At 36.0% G+C, this 19,932-nt stretch overlaps 1 protein-coding gene across 8 annotated transcripts in view; it reads right to left on the bottom strand.

Annotated features, from left to right (window-relative positions):
- LOC106873676 (tubulin polyglutamylase TTLL5) overlaps positions 1-19,932 on the bottom strand; it is a 147,637-nt gene that overhangs the window by 29,024 nt on the left and 98,681 nt on the right. For all 8 annotated transcript variants that reach the window (XM_014921137.3, XM_014921136.3, XM_014921135.3 and 5 more), the window contains 12 exons: positions 18,978-19,084; positions 17,254-17,317; positions 14,830-14,896; positions 10,390-10,472; positions 9,401-9,470; positions 8,809-8,893; positions 7,637-7,738; positions 5,364-5,455; positions 4,490-4,597; positions 3,695-3,776; positions 2,299-2,360; positions 543-634 (listed from right to left, as the gene is read on the bottom strand). In XM_014921137.3, the coding sequence (XP_014776623.2) occupies positions 543-634; positions 2,299-2,360; positions 3,695-3,776; positions 4,490-4,597; positions 5,364-5,455; positions 7,637-7,738; positions 8,809-8,893; positions 9,401-9,470; positions 10,390-10,472; positions 14,830-14,896; positions 17,254-17,317; positions 18,978-19,084 (1,014 nt within the window). The remainder of the gene's footprint in view (positions 1-542; positions 635-2,298; positions 2,361-3,694; positions 3,777-4,489; positions 4,598-5,363; positions 5,456-7,636; positions 7,739-8,808; positions 8,894-9,400; positions 9,471-10,389; positions 10,473-14,829; positions 14,897-17,253; positions 17,318-18,977; positions 19,085-19,932) is intronic.

Here is a 19,932-nt window from a genome sequence, read left to right as displayed (position 1 = left end):
GAATTTTCTGTAGTCCAAGAAATATCAACATCAATCTTGGAGGGTCTGCCACAGTTCCTTTTTCCAGACAATATTTCGTAGGAAACTTTATGAAAGCCTGTTGGAAGAACCGTTTTTGCTTTCAAGTAACAGACTTGATCCACAGTCTGGTTTAACACCACCCCTTGGGCCTTAGGATACCTTTATCAGAGTCCACTCTACTACAAATATTTGTACAAGGTCTGTGATCTGAGGACAACCTGCTCTCATCCCCTCCATCATCAGTTTCAGAGGCCCTGAAAGGCACCATGCCTGCTACACTTCTGATTAGGCCAGTGGCTCCTAACCATTTTCTGCCTATGAACCCCTTTCATTTCTATCCTATTCTACTGGACCACTATAGCCATTCGAAGTATATATATATATAAATCTTACTGTAATTTTAGAATTAGATATTAGTAAGTGTATAAAAAGAAATTGTTAAAACATTGTGTGCATTGCAGAAGTACAACCAATTTGGAATGGACAAAGATAAGCCGAGATAATCAACCAGTTCTACTCACTTTATTTTTTCCACTGTTCATCTGAGCTGCAAGTTCCATATTTTTCCGGATTTGTTGGTAATTCTTCACCATTGGGTCGTGGCAGACAATTCCTGCAATGTAGAGTAGTGAATACAGCATGTGAGCTAGAGTGCGAGCTAGAGTGCGAGCAAGAGTGCGAGCTAGAGTGCGAGCTAGAGTGCGAGCTAGAGTGCGAGCTAGAGTGCGAGCTAGAGTGCGAGCTAGAGTGCGAGCTAGAGTGCGAGCTAGAGTGCGAGCTAGAGTGCGAGCTAGAGTGCGAGCTAGAGTGCGAGCTAGAGTGCGAGCTAGAGTGCGAGCTAGAGTGCGAGCTAGAGTGCGAGCTAGAGTGCGAGCTAGAGTGCGAGTGTGTATGAGTGTGTGTGAGCGTGCGTGGGCGTGTATGGGCATGTGTGAGCATGTATGGGCATGTGTGAGCGTGAGTGAGCGTTAGTGCGGACGTGTGCAAGCATGTGTATGGGTGTCTGCGTGTGCGTGTGTGTGTGTGAGTATGTATGGGAGAGCTCGCGTGTGAGAGTGCGAGCAAGTGCAAGAGTGTGTGTGTGAGACTTTGATTGTGATAAAGAAAAATAGAAAGAAGGTACACATCTGGTAGTTAGGAATATAAAATTAATAAAAGTAATTTATCAAAAATAATCAGCAGAGAGTAGAAAGGATTGATATGAACAAAGCCAAAATATATTTTGGGACTCCAAGGTGTCAGCAATGAGACAATGACAAAAATCACATAGTAACATGCAGTCTGATGCCAAAGAACACAACCAAAACCCTCAAAACTGCACCCACTTAAAAAAAACATGGAAAATATGTCTTTACAGCTAGAATATATTAGCTCTAACTGAGCTACTGTCCATCTACAGAGGCCTAAATGCGACTCATATTAGAGTATTACACATATATGAGAACAATTACTGCTACACACACACATTCTAGGCCACATTCAAAACCATCACAAAGACATGAGCTTCTCCTCAGAACCAGAAAATACATCAGTATTAATCAAATGCTGACTCTCCTTACAACTGTACTGGTTTCACCAGCTCAAATCTATTGCATGGTGTATGCCAGCATCTTTGTCAATCATCTAAATGCTCTTATTTTAAATGTGGTCAAAGATTCAATACACAACCACCACTAAGAAACTCACAGATATTCTGTTTATTTTTTTCTGCCATTATTACAATACCCTCCTCTCCTCTAAACCATCTGCAAACCCTCTCCATCTAGGTCCAACAGATTTACGAACCTTCCACTGTCATTGTATTAAGTCAATGAGGGAGCCTCTATGTAGTCATTTGAACAGAATGAAATAGCAGCCAAAATCTTCCTCAAATTACCATCTTATGGAAAGGGTATATTAGTAATGTAATCTTACATACAACCAAAAGAAAAAAAAAAAAAGATCATGTTTCATGATTAGAATGCCTTTAATCATTAGTCATCAGTTTGATCAGAACTGATTAGGTGCTAATCAATGTTTTCCATGTCTCACATGCTACAGGCAGTACTTCACCTAGTCCTTCTTCCATAGAATTACAGCCCTCTAGAATCCCTCCCTCCTTACACACTTGCACTCACATTTATCCTGCAGACATTAAAAGATACTTGAACTAAATGAGTCAGCCCCATTAATGTTCTCAGTCCAAAGAAGCTCTACATATATCAAGAACATTGCATGTCTTCTGGCTGATAAAATTATAATAAAAAAAAAAATCTTTAAAAACCCAATGAAACTTACCAATGGCACTAAAAAGATCACATATGAGGTTTGTTTTAATCTTCAAATCAAGAGGGCTATCACTGCAAAATGAATAGTAATAAGATTTAGTTGTGATTGGCTAATTATGAATTAATGAGCTAAATAGGAAACAAACATTCAAATTAAATACAAAAAGAAATGAAGGTCAAATCTTTTTTTCTTTTACTTTTATTTTACACTGTGTGTGTGTGTGTGTGTGTGTGTGTGTGTGTGTGTGTGTGTGTGTGTGTGTGTGATCATTTTACATCTGCTTTCCATACTGGCATGGGTTGGATAGTTCTAGTCACTTATTGGGAGTTGTTGCACCTCGAGACTGGTGCTTATAGGGGTCCTTTGGTTTGACTGGATATCCCTTCCTTGCCTATCACTTTCCAGGGTACACTGGATGGATTTTCTCATGGCACCAACACTAGAGAGGTTGAGTAGTCTTCAGTAAGATAAGATTAAAAGGCATCTCACACACTCCACTTTCTCTGCTTATTCTCCAACCAGTGTGTATTGGGTGCAATTTTCATCGCACCAGCACTCAAAGAGGTAATCTACTTATCATTCACCTGTAGAGAAAACAGGATGGGTTCCATCATAACACCAGCACAGAAAGTAGGTTACAAAATATCACAGTTTCTAATCACTGCTCTTATAGTAGAGTACATTTTGATTAAATAACATCTTTATCTTTCGTCATAATCATTTTATGTCCACTTTCATGCTGGCATTGGTTGGACAAGTTGTTACAGTCTGAGTTAATCCTTACTTGGAGCTACTGGGCTGAAGGAACTATTTTTCATACATTCCATTTTAGAATGGCTGCCACCACTGGCTACCCCACTAGTACTAAGCATTTTACAGAGTGTTCTGGGTGCACTTTATCATGGCACCAGCACTCGAGAGGTTCCTGTAGCCTCAGCAAGATTAAAAAGTGTTCTGAATCCTAGGTTGTTTCTACTTTACAGAATGTGTAAAGAGCACTGTCTGGTTAATGGTTCGATCCAGTCATATATCATCTTGAACAAGTATCTTCAACTATAGCCTTTTGTTGATTTATGCTTTAAAGATGTACATGTTTATGCATATGTGTATGTATGTATGAGTATACATATATCTTCTGTTGATGTACAATTGTGACAGATGTAAATATCAATGAGAAAACACCAGAACCAGTAATTTAAAAAAAGGAATACCCTGTGTAGTATTTATTCCAACAAGTTACACAGACTATCAGTTGTTCATGTTAGAAATGTAGTGAACCAGTGATTAACCTTTTAGAAATCTGTAACCAGTAACACTTATTATTCAAAAAATGTCATATGAAAGTAAACAAATTACAATGATTGTAGAGCTAGATATAAATGTAGGAAAGGCTGCTGTAACTCACCAGACAAGAGATGGAGAGAGATTTACTTCAAGGATCCATGGCTTCAGTGTATCATCAATTAGGACATCAAAGCCATACAATTCTGAAGGTAAAAACAATAATAATATTTTCTACTACAGACACAAGACCTGAAATATAAGAGAGGAGGTTAGTCGATTATATCAACCCAGTATTCAACTGGTACTTATTTTATCGATCCTAAAAGGATGAAAGGCAAAGTCAACCTCAGCAAAATTTGAACTCAGAATGCAAACACAGGCAAAATGCCACTAAGCATTTCATCCAGCATTCTAATGATTCTATCAGCTTGCTGCCTTATAATAATAATAATAATAATGGTTTCAAGTTTTGGCACAAGGGCAGCAATTTGGGGAGAGGAAGGTAGTTGATTACATTGACCCCAGTGCTCAGCTGGTACTTATTTTATTGACCCTGAAACAATAAAATGCAAAGTCAACTTGAGCGGAATTTGAACTCAGAACAAGAAAACAGACAAAATACTAAGCATTTTGCCTGGTGTACTAACAATTCAGCCAGCTGACCACTCTAGTAAAATAATAATAATAATTCCTAACATAGTCTTAATGCCATAAATTTTGGAAGAGAGAATAGTCAATTAATTGATCCTAAAACAGATTAATCTAACAATTACTTATTCCATTGACCTCAGAAGGATGAAAGGCAAAGGCAGTATTGGTAGAATTTAAACTTAGAATGCAAAGATACTGGACAAAATTCAAAACATTTTATCTATTAACAATAATTTAAATGGGCCTCATTATTGATTAGACTTACCAAAACAATTCCATTTGTTGTTAATAAACATCTTGCTAGCAGCTGCAATGTGAAGTTCTGCAGACAAAATAGTTTTCACTACTACATCTTCAATTTTCATCATCATTGCTGAGAAAAAAAAATATCAATAGTCTGTAATACAGTACTGCATTAAAACAAATCACTATTAAAACACCACTAGTTTATAAATGGAACTAACTCCCAAAAATGTATTATATGTGCAAACTAGTCTACCTAATTTGTTTAGGCCTGGAATATTAATAGGTTGATAAGTAGTGTGTCTGATAAGAATTAATGAGGATGCAAACCAACTGATGAAATCCCAAAATAGGACTGAAATTATTGTAGCTGATCCCTCATTTTCTGTCCAGAGATACTGTGTGTGCGTGTGTGTGTGTGTGCGTGCGTGCGAGTGTGTGTGTGTATGTGCGAGTGTGTGTGCGCGCGTACGAGTGTGTGTGTGTAAATATGTATATCAAGTGTTTACATCTGTCAATACATACAAGACATTTATTTCTCAACAACCTTGTCTAACTAGTATCATAGGTTGGTGTAATCCAAGTTATAAGCAACAGCCAAATTAATAGCTTCTTGTCTCTATTAAGGAAACTTAGCAGCAGCAGACTGGTGTCCTCTAAAAAAGGTGGCTTGTTTATTATCCATTAATAATATAGAAAATGGAATTATGCACTAACAAAGTTGACATTTGAGACATGTGAGAGGATAAACATTAAAGTCTCGGGCAATTTCCACCAAGAACAGTGAGGCACCACAACTAATATTTTTATACCATCTGGCTCTCTACAGGCTGAGTCAACCGTTAGTGCTTCCTTTAATATCATTAGGTATCGGTTCTCGTCTGAAGTTAACTTACCAGCAGTATCTGTTCCTTTTGCTTTGAGGTACCGTAATAATGCTCCAAGGGACCATTTGTTTCCATAATCTTCGATGTCAGGATCATCATTTCTGTAAAAGGCAATTGTGAAAGGTATTAACATTGTCTTCAGGTACAGCAGCTGTGAGATTAAAGTGCTGTTCTATAGATCACATGGTCAGTCATTCAAATCTAATCTGAGCAGAGTATCTAATTTTCTTTTCTCCAGTTTGCCTAACTGAACACTATCAGGTTATGGATACAAATATATTATATAATATTTATGGGTGTTAGTTACATATATCAGTGTGTTAAACTATGACTCAATTTTCTAGCATTCTCACAGCATCTGCTAACTTCTCTCAAGCTTTTGATACTGTTTTCTGAGCTTCTGATACTATCTTCTGAGCTTCTAGTAACATTCTCTGAGTGCCCAGTAATGTCCTTCAAGCATCCGGTAACATCTTCAATTTCATACACTGCTTTTTGAGCTTCTAAATGTAAACATTAGATAATGTTCCCTGAGCTTTTGATAATGCCCTTTGAATAGCTCATAACAGCCTCCAAACATCTGGAAACCATCTGATTATCTATCAAGCATCTGGTAGCAGCACAACATCTGGTAATCTATATAATCAGTAACATTCTAAATATTTTGGCAAAATCTTCAAGCTATTGAATGATATCACTGGAGATGCAAGGAAGGTGGGATCATTTCAGTCATTTGATCTCAATTTATCAGCAATAAACTGGAAAAGGAACAACAGCAAATGATCCTTACTGCCTGATGACCAGTACTAAGGGATGACAATCCAAGACAACCAATCCAGGATTACAATCAATCCAAGGACTGGTTAATAAATGATCCAAAAACAACATTCCAAGAAGAGACTCAAGAAAATTGTAAGCCAAGATAGAAATGAGATAGTAAATTGTCAGATCAACACTGCAACATTTGAGATGAAGGCTGATAAAATACATTAAACAATGACTAGTAAACTAAAACAAGTTTTGGATAAAATAAAATCAGATGGTTCTGCTTCAAACCATTTATAATGTTACTCACATTCCCTTGGATTTAAACCAAAACACAACCATCACAGTAAAACTAAGTATGTTACAGGCACAGAATAGAGAAAACCATGGACTGTCTTTTGTCAGATCAATGCATTCTGGGTTTAATGACTCAGCTATATTTATAATAGATCTGAGAAAAAAATTTCAGGAAAATGAAATACATAATCGGTTTGCTGATGAAATATTTATTCATCTTTGCTCAAAGGACATTACCTTCATAACAAAACTGTTTATATACACAAGATATATTAAGCCTGCATTATACAGTGTAATATAATCATGGTCACTTTTAATCAAATCAACACCATATTTAATACATAATGTTTATAAGTTGTAAACACACAAGAGAAAGAATGGCATTTAACTACACAAAGTCTTGGGAATCTTTATGATGATCCAAATATGTGACAGTCTAGTTGTTGACTGTTTTCATTAACCTGGAGCTGTAATGATGAACCCAAGATGTGTGTCAGTGGTAACAACCCACAGGTGTTCTGAGTGACACATGGTTGATTTTGAGAGAAAAAGAATCTCCTTGTAGCATTATACTATGAAAACTTTTGCCTATAAATATTTATATAAAACACATATGTGGAGGTGCAATGGCCCAGTGGTTAGGACAGTGAACTCGTGGTCATAGGATCGCGGTTTCGATTCCCAGACCGGGCGTTGTGAGTGTTTATTGAGCAAAAATACCTAAAGTTCCACGAGGCTCCGGCAGGGGATGGTGGCAAACCCTGCTGTACTTTTTCACCACAACTTTCTCTTACTCTTACTCCCTGTTTCTGTTGTACCTGTAATTCAAAGGGCCAGCCTTGTCACACTGTGTCACGCTGAATATCCCCGAGAACTACGTTAAGGGTACACGTGTCTGTGGAGTGTTCAGCCACTTGCACGTTAATTTCATGAGCAGGCTGTTCCGTTGATCGGATCAACTGGAACCCTCGACGTCGTAAGCGAAGGGGTGCCAACAACAACAAAACACATATACAAGTAAGTGACACTCCAGTAATGGGATTTTTAAAAGGAATTGAAATTTCAACATATTAATTTGAGACATTTTTTTCACTCCAGGAGCTAGTTATAAGCTATTCATTCATAATGTCAACCACCAGTATAGCTGTCTCATTTGCCTACACTGAGTGTGAGTCCTTGATAGGCAATTGTTACAAGTAAATGAAGACACATCAACTCACTTTACATAACTATCACTCTTCTTGTTTACACTGTAATTTGTCAGATGCATGCATTGATTTTTTAAACTTCGTTGACTCTTGTCATATCTCACAGTTGCAAATCTGTAAAAGAACAAACAAAAATAGTAATTTTAATGCATTTAGAATGTAAATGTACAAGCATTGAGAAAGAAGTAACAAAGGTTTTATTATTTATAGCTGAATTAACTTTGAGGTATATCATGAATAACTTCTCAACCACTTGGTTTTGGGTTCAGTCTCACTGAATGGCATCTTGGTGAAGTATCTTCTACTATAACCCTAGACTAACCAAAACCTTGTGAGTGGATATGGGAGATGAAAATTGTAAGAAGCCTAGTGTGGGTGTGAATATATGCGAGTGTATATATGCACACAAATATGTATGTACAAATGTGTCTCCTTATTTGACATCAGATGATAGTTGTAAATGAGTAACACAGTCACACAAGCAGGGTTATTCATTTCCAGTATTCTCAAGAAACATGTTCAGCCATGGGGAAATATTACCTTGCTAGGAAACAAGTGAGAGTTGGCTATAGAAAGGGTATCCAGCCATGGAAAATATGCTTCAATAAGCACCATCCAACCCATGGAAGCATTGAAAAGTAAATGTTAAAGTGATGATATCAATGGTGATATATATCCTTAAGCTCAACAAATAAAGGAAATCGTGGCCGTTGCCAGTACCGCCTGACTGGCCTTCGTGCGGATGACACGTAAAAGCACCCACTACACTCTCTGAGTGGTCAGCGTGAGGAATGGCATCCAGCTGTAGAAACTCTGCCAAATCAGATTGGAGCCCGGTGTTGCCATCCGGTTTCACCAGTCCTCAGTCAAAGCGTCCAACCCATGCTAGCATGGAAAGCAGACGTTAAACGATGATGATGATGAATGCTATTAGATCAAACCATACACTCCAGCACCATATAGCTCTACATCAAGATAAATCTTTAACAATGCCCCACCTAGTCACTTGCCATATGCATTAGATGCATCTACAAAAAAGATGAGTTTTCAGTAGTGTTCCAATAATGCATTATGGGAGATGGTCTATAAATCTGAGACAGTGAGCAAAGTCTTCCTCTAGACAGACCCAACTGCAGTTGATGCAGTAATAAACTATAATGATAAAAGAGAAAACAAAAGCTCACCTGGTGAGACCTTCTTCATACAGATACACTACCAAAGGGTCGTACGATGTCACTGCGACATAAAGACGTATGTCAAACTTGAAACCTAACAATAAACAAATACATTCAAATGGATTTTCCGACAAAGAAAGAAAATTGTGGCATGTTATGGTAAATACTGAGGAATATAGAATACAATGAAATTTGGTGTCTCATTCAGTAAAGCAAAAGAAAAATACAATGGAGTAAATTTAGTGGGAGGGAAACGGTCAATTATATTAATCTCAGTAATTAACTACTCTTTTATTTTATTGAAACTACTTCCAATCCACAAAGACAAAAGTTGACTTTGGCAGTAGCATAGCTGGGAAAGAAGAGTGCCATAAGTGACACTTTATGAGGGAAGCAATTTTGAGCCTGATGTAAAAACCTTCAAAGGCTTGGGTGCCTGGAAAACTGAAGGCACAAACACCAGCTATGCCACTGGATTTGCATTGAGTACATAAAGAGCCATAACTAAATGTTACAAAGTATTTAAGCAGATGCTTTACCAATTCTAGTACTTTCCTACCAGTTTATTAAGTAATAATCATGTTAATAATTCTATAGTTACCATCAATGAGCAAAGGATTCTGGATATATTTAGAAACAATGAGATGTTCATCAAAAGGCACTTGTTCTGGCTGAAATGAGTTGGAAAAAGAAAATATCATTGCTATATCTAATAGATATTTTGATAATTAAAAATCAAATAATTCTGAGATACATCCATGAAATAAACAACAGTATTGTGGGTGAAAACATACTTAATGCTTGTAACGTTTTAAAGTTTAAGTAGAATCAAATACAGTACTTTGCTTGTTTGTAATTAGCAATGGGAGACAACTCTAAACATGTTTTACTCTTATCAAGCTTCCTCAGTAGCAATGAAACTTCAATGACTTACAGAACTGTATACAAATGAATCATGAAGTAAATATACTGATAAACATTTGTTGGAATAATGAAAGAATTGTTAAGCTGCATTCATTTTAGATTACATCTCAAACAACATCTAAATTTACAAAGATATCCAACCATGTTAATGTTAGTGAGGACATTAATGTCAATCATTACTATTTAATGTCCAATTTTACATGCTTGCTTAGGTTAGATGGAAATTATTCAGGTAGCTATTCCACAGCTGGATACTCTTCCTGTTACCAAATCTTACCTATTTTCAAGCAGGGTAACATTTCTCCATGGCCAGATATGTTTTTCACAGAAGACCGAAAACAAACAACCTTACTTGTATGATGACAATACTCACTTATAAGCATTGATGTCAAGACAAGAGTAAACACACACACATACACACGTGCACAAAAACTTCTTTCAGTTTCCATCTACCAAATCCACTCACAAGGCTTTGGTTGGCTTGGAGCTATAGTAAAAAAACACTTGCCTCAGGTGCCATGCAGTGGGACTGAACCCAAGACTGCATGGTTGGGAAACAAGCTTCTTAACCACACAGCCACATCACATACAAAACACAAAGAAAAAAAGAACACAAAATACAGATCCATATCTAACCGAGAATGTCCAGATTTTGAGGGTACTTACATGACTTACTAGGTGTACTCCACGACCTCTAGATGAAGCCACAGGTTTAATTATCCATGGTCCCCTATCTTTACAGAACGAACCTGAAATATATAGCAATACATATTGAAGAACTCAATCACAATACCACTGGCATAGCATTTAAACCTCTGCTTTAAATGATACAAATGCTAGTTACTTTCATGTTAATATAAGATTGAATAAGTATGAAAACTTTAAAATGTTGCTTGAACTGCAATGTAATAGGAAAGTCTGTTAATCTGTGTAATACATCATGAAAGTGAGTTACTGTGTAACATACCATAAAAACTGTATGTAATAATGGATTCAAATTTTGGCACAAGGCCAGCAACTTCGGGGAGGGGGTAAGTCTATTGCATCTACCCCAGTGTTCAGCTGGTACTTATTTTATCAACTCCAAAATGATGAAAAGCAAAATCAACCTTGGCAGAATTTGAACTCAGAATATAAAAACGGATGAAATGCCATTAAGTATTTTTCCCAGTGTGCTAATGATTCTGTCAGCTCGCTGCTTTCAAGCTGTATATAATAATACTTGTATTGTATCATGAAAATGAGTTAGTGCATTTAAGGTGTCCATAAATTACGTTTACAATTTGAAGTTTGGAAGTGTGGAAGTGGTAAAGATAATTTATGGACACATGGTACATCATGAAAGAAGAATGCAATGTATCATAAAAACGGGTATCATGAAAGTAACAGTTAACAAGAATGTTCAAGAGGTCAGAATGGCAGAAATGGTATTGCTTCAGCTTTAACTTTACATGATCAGAAGTATCTATCAATGAGTGATAGGCTTCATTGATCTCTTACGAGAAACACCTGTTACCTGATTCACTCTCAGTCACTAAATAGACTATGAAAAGTCAGTAATACAATGAACCATGCTACAGTAGAATTAAATGATAATCAAGAAATGCAAAATCTTATCCAGTCAACTATTTTTTTTTGTCTATTTTTCATTTATTGAGGAAGGAATGCCATACAAAATCAACTGGAACAAACCAGCCATACGTGAACAGAAGTAGGTAGTGCAAGCTTTGCTTGACTAAAAAGAGAATAATTCACTTGAACCTGATGCCTTCTTAAATATAAAAGATGACAATTTTAGCTGCTGCCTGCATGATAGAAAATTTGTTTCAGTAACATGGTCTTTCCTTTTTTAGACTATAGAAAAGAAAACATGTGTACAGGAATAGCTGACCTATGGCAACAGCTGAAATCAAACCATGGGAGGCAACTCTTCTTTTCTTCCCACTTTTTCACACCACTAAGCAAACCAGAACAGTATATTCACCTCCAGCATAAAAGTTATATGCTTCCAGCCAGCATGTTTCAGGAGTGATCAATATTGCCAAGCACAATAGTAGGTGCAAAACCAATGTTAACTCCCTGAATGGTTATATACCTTAAGCAAGAATATGCTATATGGCAAAATATAAGTAAATGTGTGTATGCGTGTGTGTACATATGTTTGTTTTCATGAAAAGTTCTATAACAATTTAACATTAAACTGAAGAATTACTCTGTGTTTGGTTCTCGTACATACTAATTTTTACAAAGAGAAGGCTGACAATGAACTCAAAGTTTCAACTTACTGACATTAATGTTGACAGACAAGTCAAAACTTTGAAGTCACTATCAACCTTTTCCTTGTGAAAATTAATACACACATATTTTTATATATATATATATTATTCGTTTATATTTATATAAGGGCATTATCCTGTAGTAATGCCCTTATATAACTATAAATGAATAATTATATTCTTGGGAATAGAAATTTCCCTTATGAATTTTTTTACACACTAGCTTCCTGATAAAATTCTTGTAAAAGATTTTTATCCTTTTTTGAATGCATATATATATATATATATATACATACATACAGGAGTTATGTGATACAGTAGATAAGACCCAGACTACAAATGTTTCAAAGCAAGCGAAACCTCCAAAGTGGTAAATATCCAAGCAAGGCGTATACTGCAGCCTACTTGTCAGGCCAAGTGTATCTTGATTAAATGAAATTTACACTGTTGCAAAGAGGTACATGTTAACATATGGAAGATTCAATCTTCCATTTATATATATATATATATATATATATATATATATATATATATATATATATATATATATATATATATATATATATATAAAGTTCAAAGGTTCTTCCTGAGCCTTAAGCTCACAAAGCTTAATTGATATGCTAAAAGTAGCAATCAAATCTCCCTCAAGTAATACTTTATCTAATGTGTCTTTCTTTACAGCAATGTAGACCTGCATATCTCTAAGGTGAGATGGTCATGATTGGAATGTTTTTGATCACAGGTTTGCTTAATTAAACAAACAAAACTACATTAACCCAAGGCAAACAACGACCATATTAGCAAGCCAAGAGAACCTCTATGTGGTCATTCAAAATGCTGGTAATAATAGTCAAATCTCCCTCAAATAACACCTTGATATCTTGAAAAGGAAATATGCACAATATTGTCCTAGATGTACACAAAAGGATTGCCACAGCTGTTGGAATTTATATACAGCTGCTAGATATACCCTAAAGATAAGATGGTCACAACATTTGCTATAGCCATTTTATGTCTGCTCGATCAGGGCTGACCTAGAGTTAAACAGCAACAATATAAATTTATAAGGCAGGAGAGCTCTTTGGAAAGAGCAGCGTATAAATGGCCAAATCAACAGGATCTTTTCAGTTTGATGCACAGTGTTTGATTTTAATGAAAATTTCTACACATGTACAAGGTGATATCAAAAAGTTCCCAGACTAGTTCTGTAGCACATCAACAGATGACAGCACACAGTTGCTTGCACAGTGAGAGCCAGCAGTGACCTTCTCATGAAGCAGTGTGCTGAGTGACATTGCTGTGTTTACTTCACAAATTGTGAAATTTGCAGTCTGTGATTTTGTCATGGACAGCAACAAAGAGCCAACGTGAAATTTTGCATCAAACTTGAGAAGTTTGCTACAGACATTGAGCATGCTTTGGCAAGCTTATGACAATAAGGTAATGATTGTATGCCATTTTTTGAATGCTTCAAAAGCAGAAGAATGTCCCTGGAAGATGAAAGCCCACTACAAGCATCACCAGCTTATCAGTTGTCTTGCATCCATTGCTGATATACATTAGTGAAATGCACACACACATGCGCGTGCATGCATGTGCATATGTGTGTGCAGCTTCATAAGATTTGGAATTCAAGCATTTCAAAATCAAACAAGATTGACCTTCTTTGTGAAGCTGACATCTGGAGTATGAAAATGGAGCTTCAAGATCACTTTCCTGGTGCAAACACCAGACTTTTCATGCACACTCAAATCATCTTGTGGCATGAGCACAAGGTCAAAGAGGAGATTTATGAACACACTCCACTCATCCCTATGATTATTGCTCAATGCAGAGAAGCCTTGCAGATCATTGCTATTGTGCCGAATAGTTGGTCCATATTACCTGTAATATTTTAGATACTTTTACACCCTAATAGAGTGCAAAACTACTCAGCTACATGGATATTATTGGCAGGTGATGCACAACATGAAATTAAGGACTTATCAGAACTACCAAAAATTCCTGGCATGGAATGACAAAACCTCACCAGTCTGGAAGCCCCTATCTTGCTCAGGACATCAACCTCCTGGAAACTGTTCAGAGACGTGTAACCAAGTGAACACTCTCTATCAGGCATCTACCATATTCTGAACACCTTGCTTCCCTGATACATTGAAGCTCTGACGTCTGGCAACTGACTTAGTAAACACCCACAAAATTATTAACCACCATACCAACAACCACCTTGAGCACCTTTTTGAGCTCCATGTGTCTAACACATGTGGGCATGCCTACAAAGTTAGAAAACAGCACAGCTCCCATGACTTTCAGGAACATTTTTTTCACACTCAGAGTTGCTGAAGCATGGAACAAACTATCTGCATCAGTTGTTAGCTGCCAGGACATTGCATCCTTTAAAACCTCCATGCTTCCTGAAATTCACCAACATTATGCCTGATATCCCTCCCCTCCATATGCAAGCACACATGTATATCATGACTCATACACTGTTCTCTTTCTTGACTTTTGTACATAATTCTATGTACTGCACATGCACCTTTGATGAGTTGTAGTGCACCTGAGCACTACACACAAAAAATTCATTATATTATACTTTGGTTGTATCCACTTGAAGAAGAATGTGTGTGAAATGAGCTTCTATACAGTTTTCATCAACCAAATTCCATTCACAAAGTGATACAATGGGAGATTTGGTCAGGAGAATCAAACCCAGAACCATGTGGCTGTCAAGCAAACATCTTAACCATACAGCCAAGCCTGCTCCAACATATGCACAGAAAATATAACAAAAATACAACACAAATAGAAACAATATAAAACAACTTACAACAAAATTCCTGATATTCTGAAGGGATCACAAAACTCATGGGAACAAAATTGAAATTTCTGCATCCCTATAAAACAGAAAGTTGTGATAACACCATAACAAGTTAAGCATAAACCTTTGAGTTTGTTTTTATTTTGACCTATACATATGTATTAGCAATGGAGAGGAAGAAAGAATGTTCAACACCAAGAAGGTGGATAGATAATTTTTTTAAACAAAATTTATGTTAAGTTTCTAGAACCTAAGGTGTCATGCTGACAAAATTAAAACCACAGATAATATTCCATTATTGTAATTCAAAAGTACTTAATGAGCAATTAATAATTGCTGATATTTTTCAACATAAAACCTAAGGTTCTAGAAATTTAACATTTTTGTGAAAACCCATTAGTCCTGATCAAGTAGATCTATGTTATATCAATGTCCCAATCATGACCATTAAGTCTTTTTCAGATGCAGTATATCTTGGTACACATTATCTAGTGTATACTTCCTTTCTATAAGACGGTAAGGCCTACAATTAAAAGTGTTTAGGTTGCAATAAAACCAACTTTAAAATGTCTCAGGAAGAGTTGACTGGTATTTCCAATAGATCAAGCCACCCTAGAGACACCACCCACCATCTTTGGTTTACAAAGTTTACAATCATAATATTGTGCATCCAGGTGAATCACATTACTCTGCTTGCTTCAGTTATTTTAGTAAAGAAATTAGTAGTGCAACCACAGTATGGAAGAGATTTAACAGCAGAAAGTGCATTCATTCCACAGGTCTGACAATTCATATACAAACTATGCCAACACTACAGTAGAATGTGAAACATATGGACATATACTACACAGTTCCACAGATATATACATATTTTTTGTTTTGACTTTTTAATGGTGTCAAAAGACTAGTACTTCAGGGTATTAACCATTTTCATTGTATTAACCTTTTTGTTACCGAATTCCAGTTAAAATACACTGCTTTTGTTTTAATTAATTTTGGTAATAATGAAGAATTTAGTAAAATAATTTTATCATTAATAAACTGGAGTTTAGAACATAAGTTAATCTGAAATTTTTATGGAAAGTTAAATTTAGATCACTTTAGAATAGGAAGTCTGTATCATGGGTCCATAGGTGGTCTTGGGCAGTTTGGTATCAGAAGTAAAAAGAGAACTTCTTTGGACATAGGATACAAATCTTTCACAGATCATCTACTACCTGTTCACTTCCACTCTTGACAGCCAGGTAAAATGAGGTGGTGTGTGAAGGTATCCTGAGCCCCTATAAAACCACCACAAAATATCAGAAGTGGATTTGAACTCATTGGCCAAGGAGCTGGCGTTTTAATGTTTCACTAAGCAGCTTGGAGATATGCAGTGTTGCACAACTGTCCTCCTTTACACTTACTTGGAAAACCATGTATTAAAGGAAATGTTAAAACACCCAATAAAGTGATGAGGAGGAGGAGAGAATGATGATGCTGATGATAAAGATAATGGTAAACATCGATTATGAGAATGGTGATGACAATGATAAAAATGATAAGTAGGAGGAGGAACATATTAATACAATAGCACCTACTAATCTACCTTTTGTGTCATACTACAAACTATGGAACAAAATTTTACATAATATGGAAGTCAATAGAGCAACTGCTATACTTCATTCACTAGGACTGTGGGTTCATGTCTGGACATATGAAAATAAGGATGCAATAGAACTTATTAAGATTTGTTAAAACTTTATCCAATATAGTCATACAGTAGCAGAATAATAATATTATAGATGGATAATGTCAATCCTATTGCACACTCAATACTATCTATGTGGACATTTACAACATCTAAAGAATCAAATGTTTCAAACAAAATATAATTTTGAAAGAAATTTATTTCATGATTTTCAATTAACTTCTAAAACATCTTATACAGCATCAAAATGACCATGGAATTTCCATGGGTACCGCTAGTGATTATAGTGACAATGAAAAGGATGATGATAATGAGGAAAATGATTATGAAGCTTTATGTTGTTATTTAACCCAAAGTCAATTTGATGCAGTAAACCGATGATCAAAGCTGTGCTCATTGTGTCTTTTATTCAGATACAGTGTGACCATAACTACAAGGCTCACTGCTGCTGTTGTGGCTGTTGATTAAAGGAACTTTGTTGAGAAGTCAGTGATGATGTTTAACTCCAATGAGCAGGACCTATAACCAAAGGCATTCCAAAACATGACCATCACTCCATCTTTTCATATAGAGTGTATCTTAAGACTACATTTTAAAGATAGTAATGGTGGTATGGTTTGAGGAAGATTGAGCTGTTATTGCTCAGATTATGCAACCACAGGAAGGCCTGCCTGTGATAATGAGAATAGTAATGATAATGATAATGACTGAAATTCAATATGTATTCAAATGATTTGACTTACTTTCATTTGTTGCATTCGCTGAACATTTTTATACAGTTTGTCTTTTCTCGTCAATTCATAGGATCTATAAAAGACACCACACAGCTGTACAGAATACTGATTCATTACAGAGGCACAAGGCTACAAGTTTGTAATGGTTGAGATGGACAGTGAGGGATACTGGTTCCAATACTTGACTTATTTTATTAACACTGGAAGCCTGTACAAAATATTGATAAAATATTTACCTTTATTGCTCATAATTTTTTCTTGTATCCACACCACTAATCAATTGCTATATTGAACACTGAAACTCAGGAGATCTATTTCTCACATGTATGCATTTTTCTTGAGCAAGGACCGAGACCCCAAATTTTTTTGTAGCCAAAAAGGTTTTTTTATTTATTACTGTATTATGATTGTTTGCCCATGCATACTTGGAGAGGATTTGTTTTTTTATTTTTTTTATTTTAAGCTATTGTTTGACAGCTAGATGCACTTTCCGCTATTAATCATTCATTTGTGAAAGGGGAGTGGAATTTCTTTTATGTCAGATGGGTAAACTGGAGCAAGCAGAAGTCGGTTGCCTTCTTTAGTGCACAACATAATTGTTATTGTAATGTTTGCTCATGATCCATGAACTTAGTGACTCACTACCTCACAGCTATTGTATTTATCAAGTGGACAACGCTCTTATTGTTTGCCAACATCCTATTGTCAACTAAATGACACTGACCTTGTCCATACCATGACTGTTTGAAGATCTCAATACCAGGGCCATCCATCTGATACACACACCTTCACTCACCAACATAACACATTGGTGTCCTCATTGCAGCTCATTGTTATTACAGAGTTCAATATTCCCTTGAACAAGCAAGGTGTCTATCACATCACTTACAAACCTATACAATACACCTTTTATTTCTGTCATTCTTTCCAAGTTTCCCTTTCAAAACTTCATACTTTTCCGAATACAAACTGAAACAGATTAGAGGAGCCACAATAGTCTTGGTGCAGTCCAACCTCTAGTACTGGAAGCACAATAAATTTCACCAAGTCCACATTGAAAAGTTTTTAACAATAAAAGTATTCAGTCACAAATACACCAGTTTTTGTCTTCTGTACACAATGACATACATCATAACAAGAGGAATCAGAATGAGTTAGTCATGGAATGCAAGATCTATTTATTTCTAGAAACACTATTCCAATTCATCCTTCCAGAACTACAAAACTTCTGGAACTCACCCAGAGTGAGTATGAGAGTAATATCACCTAGAACCCAAAAGTATCCACTTTCTCTTGAGAGTTCGGGCTTAGCTTTGGTTATGTGGTGAAAAATGACAAACTTCCATAGCAAGAAACACATCAATCTCTCACATTTAAAAATCTACCTGATGGACTGTTAGCTATTTCTGTGACAGCTGGGTGGAACAGGGGGTAATACTGGATAAAGCATTCAGTCCCAGAAACAGTAGGTAACCCCAGCGGTATATTTGATGAAGGTGGTCATTGTAGGTTTTCTTGCTTCTCTAACACCATGTGTGTGTGTGTGTGTGTGTGTGTGTGTGTGTGTGTGTGTGTGTGTACATTGTAGATTTAAGGTTTCTTTTATGACCAGGTAGTCTATGGTTCAATCCCACTGCATGACACCTTAGCCAAGTGTCTTCTTTCATAGCTTTGGAGTCAAACAAAACCTAGTTAATAGTTCTATGGAGCAGCTGACGGAGAGAAAGGCTTACCTTGGGAAGTGGTTGATTTTCTGGAAATCGGCCATGTTGCGAAGAGTCAGAGGTTTCAAATGTCCTCCGGTCCACAATATGTTATAGTCTGAGTGATTTGAAGTTACCTGCCAAAGGAAATACAAATATGATATTTATGTTTTTGTTTAGCTTCAAGTCAACACCAATCAAGTGATCAACAGCTTTCCAGATGTGACCAAGTCTTCTGTTATTTTGCAGTAAGAATATATCTTGGATTGTATTGCCAAACATTACCTAATGTGTCCTTTGAATTTTTAAAATAGCAGTGTGTGATTTGAGGGAGATTTCATTGTTATTTCCAGATGACTGTTCCACCACATAGCAGTTCCTTTGTTGGCTCATTAATATGAATGTTGATATGTTATGTATCTTTGGATAAATTAACATGTCAAAGTAAAGCAAGACAAGCTGATCTAGCGAAGCTTGCTCTTCTCCAGGTCATTGACATTGTACTATGGATAAATACTTCAAAAGTAAAAAGGATAAACAACTGGAAATTAAACCGCTCTTGTAAACCAGACTCACTAGGAGCTTAGCAAACTTCTGTAGCATTTCATATATTCAAACACTTGAAATATCTACGTTCTCTCCTCTATCAAAGAGCCATATGGTTTTTTAAAACTAATCAGAGCACAAGAATAGAATAAAAAGCATCCTTTATAAATTTCAATGTAGAGTCTGAATCCATTGCTTCATGTTTCTTACAAAGAAAATACATCTAACATTAGAAAAGAACAATACACAATATGGGTACTGTCTTATGTTATATGTATTGCACCAACCAAACCATTACAAAATCAATAAAATATTTCCCTCAGTATTAAAAAAAAGACAAATGAAAGTGAAAGTAAAAGTTTTGTTTACAGATATGGCGTTGGTATTTAAATGTTGTTTATATTACTAACTAATATGACTACCAATATCTGAAAGACAT

Source organism: Octopus bimaculoides, chromosome 6 (assembly GCF_046866305.1).
Source record: "Octopus bimaculoides isolate indiv1 chromosome 6, ASM4686630v1, whole genome shotgun sequence".
Taxonomy (NCBI): domain Eukaryota; kingdom Metazoa; phylum Mollusca; class Cephalopoda; order Octopoda; family Octopodidae; genus Octopus; species Octopus bimaculoides.
The sequence above is the reverse complement of the archived record's forward strand: the minus strand, read 5'-3'. Positions and strand labels throughout refer to the sequence as shown.